General features: G+C 45.4%; 1 protein-coding gene across 2 annotated transcripts in view; it reads right to left on the bottom strand.

The window, feature by feature from the left end:
• The window catches only part of ASUN (asunder, spermatogenesis regulator), a 45,641-nt gene extending 41,112 nt beyond the window's left edge, over positions 1-4,529 (bottom strand). For both annotated transcript variants that reach the window (XM_018556089.1, XM_018556090.1), the window contains exons 1-2: positions 4,304-4,529; positions 1,077-1,151 (exon numbers count right to left, since the gene is read on the bottom strand). In XM_018556089.1, the coding sequence (XP_018411591.1) occupies positions 1,077-1,151; positions 4,304-4,528 (300 nt within the window). In that variant the 5' untranslated portion in view covers position 4,529. The remainder of the gene's footprint in view (positions 1-1,076; positions 1,152-4,303) is intronic.
• Positions 4,530-4,772: the final 243 nt, after the last annotated feature.

Below are 4,772 nucleotides of genomic sequence, written 5' to 3'. Positions count from 1 at the left end.
GGTGAGTCCGCACGGCACCTCAGGCAGTCGCCGGCCAGCTAAATTAGGACCCCACCTGGAGCTCCTCCCAACGGACCAGCGCTGACTCGCCGCTGCTCTCCCGCGCCGAAGGTAAGTGAAAAAAGAAAAAAAAAAAAACCATAGCGCAAAATGCCGTTTTTTCCGTCCTCACCCTGCAGCGCCCTCAGGCGGCCGCCTGACTTGCCTTGCAGTAGAGCCGGGCCTGATGGTAGTTCCACCACATCTGGAGGGCTGGAGTTCATCTACCCCTGGTCTAAGAGCTGGAGTAAAGCACTTTTACTTACCTGATTCCTGTTCACCTGGTGGACAGCGCTCCCCTGTTCTCCTCCTCCGTGTCCTGGCGTCTAAGGCCTATTAAACCTGCATTAGACATGATGATGTCAATGGTCAGCTTCCTCTTCAGGGGAGTAGGGGCTGCGGCTGCGGGGACCGGTCTAACAGCCCCGAGGGAGCCGGCATGAGCGGGAATTGAATAAGTAAATCTGCTTTACTCCAGTCTCCTGGAGTAAACAAGCACTGAACCCTTGCAGTGCAGGGGTAGTTTTTTTGTTTGCCTAGAGATGGGATTTATCAAAAGAAGTTCATGAAATTAGTAACAAAGTAGGGATGCACCAATACCGATACTAGTATTGGTATCGGTGCCGAGTATGGTAACCGAGTAATCAGGTGGCTTTCTGATTGGCCAGGAAGCCGGCTCCATGCTTCCTCATCACTTGTGACAAGGGAGCATAGAGCCAGCTTCCCGGCCAATCAGGAAGACGGGCGCCACGTCATTATATGGCGCCCGGCTTCCTGATTGGCCAGAAAGCCGGCGCGATGCTTTCTCAAGTTTTTACACGCCACCTGGCTTCCTGGCTAATCCGGAAGCCAGGTGGCGTGTCATTACATGCCACATGGCTTTCTGAATGGGATTTCTGGTATCGGTATTCGGTATCGGCGAGTACCAGGAAAAAAATATCGGTACTCATACACGATACCAAAATACCGGTATCGGTGCATCCCTAGAACAAAGTGGGGTGCAAAATAAGAATTTATTTTGTAGTTTCTGCTCTTACCTCTTGCAAGTTTTGGTCCTCTTGAGACCAAGTATTCAATATCCGGGAACATGAATCACTAACTATAAAATTCACCTACAGACACAGAAAACATTATGACTCAAGGTTAGCTCACCTGTATAAGAAACACACGAACATGTAGTATTCAATTGCATGATTGTAAAAGGCAGGGTTTACATGAAACACATTGCAATGTGACTACCCTGTTTCTACATCTGCAGTGCAATGTACCATCATCATGCTGTACACTAAAGGACCCCCAAGTCCCATGCTGTGGTTTTTCCAACAGCAGGAGGTATGAACAAATCTTATCAGCAGCCCAACCCATGCTGACTACTGGCACACAGTGCAGGCATCCTGTAGGGTCACTGAATATTGCCACCCTTTTACAGGAAGCCCTGTGTATGCCAGGATGTCTAAGTAAAACGTATATGAAAGATCAAACACAGGGTTACGTGTATGCGCAAATGCATAATGCAGATCTTATATACTTTTTCTTTAGCGTTTACATACACTGTAAAGATGAACTCTAGACTAGAGCTGCAGCTAACGATTATTTTCAAAATCGATTAGTTAGCCGATTATTAGGTTCGATTAATCGGTTAATCGGATAGAAAATAAAATACATTTTAAAAAATGGCTCCGGTGATGGGACTACTAGTTTGTATTGAGATTGCAGTCCATCACAGGAGCAAGCTTGGAGCGGTGGAAGCGGTAAAAAAGAAAAAAAAGAAAAAGTGTGGTGTGCAATATAGTGAAATGAAAAGTGTAAAATTATATAGCAATGAATGCAGAATGGCACTGGCTATAGAGGACTACAAAACCCAGCAATAGTACATTATACAGCACAATGCAGAATACCGCCAGCTATAGAGGAATACAACAAATCCCAGCAATAGTACATTATAGCTGGTGGTATTCTGCATTGCGCTGTATAATGTACTATTGCTGGGTGTTGTAGTCCTCTAAAGCTGGTGGAATTCCGCATTGCGCTCTATAATGTACTATTGTTGGGTTTTGTAGTCCTCTATACAGCGCAATGCAGAATACCACCAGCTATATAGGAATACAACAAATCCCAGCAATACATTATACATACAGTGTATAATGTATTGCTGGGATTTGTAGTCCTCTATAGCTGATGGTACATTGGTCTGTATAATATACAGCACAATGTACCATCAACTATAGAGGAATACAAATCCCACTATCCCAGCCATAGATTATAGAGCACCATGTGGGGAAAGTGCAGGCTTACCTGAGCAGTCTTCTAGCAACCTGTTTCTGAGATGGGGCCTGTCTATCGGCGGCTGTCATCCGCCCACACCTGCTCCTCCTTACTTCTTCTCCCTGCGTCCCTGTGCCGACCGTGGATTTGGGCGGGCATTGAGCGTGAGGCAGGGAGGAGGTGTGGCGTGTGGAGCATGGATGCGGGTGTGCGGGTCTGAGGTGGGGAGGAGGTGTGGCACGCAGCGTGTGTGGAGCCCTGAACAGGGGCAACCAATCGGAAGCCGATTAATCAATGATTGAAATAGTTGACAACTTTTTCAATAATCGATTATGTCGATTAGTTGTTGCAGCCCTACTCTAGACCCTTTAAAATCCAGCCACAGGTTCTTTAAAACACCATGAATTGTATTTTTATATACTGTACAGTCAGTAATACTACTTGACTCTTAATATCCTGCCCATATCATCACTGGGACAGAACTGTAAGCCAATCAGGATCTGCTGCATTGCGCAGTGCTGTCCATCTAACACTTCACAGGAAGACACAGCAGAGTGATGATCTCATCAGCATCCTAGTGCATCTTTATTGTTCAATCACAGGCTGGGGGTGTTGTTTAGACCAGGCTCTATTGCTGTACTGCAGAAAGAGTCTGAGAGCGTTTCAGGATCTGGTTCTACAGTCTGATAGCAGGAACAAAATCCCAAGGCCCCATTCACATTCTGGGAATCTTGCGACAGGAATGCCAGGTGTCCCTATTCAGATGCGGCTGCTGCACCCATTGAGGTTAATGACACAGTGACAGCGGCTGCATGTCTCAATTGCAGTACACATGTAAACATTTGCACTCATACTCCTACTACTACACCTGGCATTCCTGCCGTAGGAATCAGTAGGTTCTTGCCGCAGAAATGCCAGATTGGTCTGCGTGAACGGAGCCTTAAACTGGACAGTATGAAAAATCCTCTGGCAAATTATTACAGTTTACATATATGACTTTTAACTATGTATCTGGCTGTCTGCCTGGAGCTCAGCTTTCAAGGGACCATGTTGCCAGCAAATTAATTGCAACAACGGTCTTCCCAAAAAATGAAATGAGCATTTAACATATTTCAGGCATGTTATGTACTTGTAAAATCCTCCACTGTTAGACATCGGAAAACCCTGAAACTTCGGCTGGGAGCCGCCATCTTGGATGTGATGTCAGCAGGCCCAGCAGACTCAGAGATGTCACTCAAGTGACTCTCTAGTACAGGGGTAGCCAAACTCTGGCCCTCCAGCTGTGGTGGAACTACAAATGCCATGAGGCATTGCAAGAGTCTCACAGCCACAGACATGACTCCCGAAGAGAGATGCATCATGGGATTTGTAGTTTCACCACAGCTGGAGGGCCGGAATTTGGATAACGCTTCTCTAGTATTTCCCTTTCTTTCCTCCCTTGGCAACTACATAAATGGTTATATAGGAAGGGGAGGAGGAGTTGGGCCAACACATACAGTAATTAGACACTACCAAACGCGGGAGTGGAAGTAACAGTTTTTGAAGTGTTAATTCCCTAGGAAGCTCAGAGACATACTGCAAGTGAATAAAACATTATTTATGCACAGGAAAAACTCTGCAAAAAAGTATAAATATAAAATACTTGATTTTTCCGTGTCTTTACCTGCAGTTTTTTTTAAATGGTAATGTAACGAGAACCCATGGAGAAAAAGGCAACGTGTTAGAATAAACTTGCCCACCCTTTGCTTCCCTCATGGGTGGGACAACATTTAGGTGGACCTGTTACTTTGCCCTGGATTGGCACAGCACAGATTAACATTCCGACAGTTAGAGAGGACAAATTCATGCAGAATTCAGGACACAGTCAGTCCAATCAAGAGACAAACAGGTCATGTTTAGGATCTGGGAAACTGGCTTCACTGATCACCAGAAAAAGGCTCACAAAGGTTAGTCATCAGCTGTGCCTGCTTTGACTAGGGGAGACAATTGTGACTCTTACCAGTTTCTTAAAGGGGAATATATCATACATTATTCTACAATATTCCACAGATGCCTCCACAGCGCACGTCCACAGCGATTTGGAGATTGGTGCCAGGGGGATGATTCCCTGCGTGCGGTTTTTGGTCAACATATCGAACTCGACATGCTGTCTGCAGGATTCCGCCATGTATGGGCAGTGATCGACCACAAACACCGTCTTGTGGGACTCTGAGAAAGTTTTCATCTTGTCTACAAAGAGCGGGAAAACAAGTCTGTAAGAAATACTCGAATCAACGTCTCAGAAAAGAAAAATGTCAAAATTATTTAAAGTAAACTTTTTAAAAATAATTTTAGGGAAATGTAGTAGGAAATGGTTAAAACTGTCAGATTGTCATATTCACCTCTCCTCCATTCCAGCTCCAGGTCTTCTCTCTGGAGTGCAGCTGACAGCACTTCTGGGTTTTCACCCAAAGCCTCAGCCAATCAGA

The sequence above is a fragment of the Nanorana parkeri genome, unplaced genomic scaffold (genome assembly GCF_000935625.1).
Source record: "Nanorana parkeri isolate BGI_ZX_2015 unplaced genomic scaffold, ASM93562v1 scaffold224, whole genome shotgun sequence".
In the NCBI taxonomy this organism is placed as follows: domain Eukaryota; kingdom Metazoa; phylum Chordata; class Amphibia; order Anura; family Dicroglossidae; genus Nanorana; species Nanorana parkeri.
This window is presented reverse-complemented; position numbering and strand designations above follow the sequence as displayed.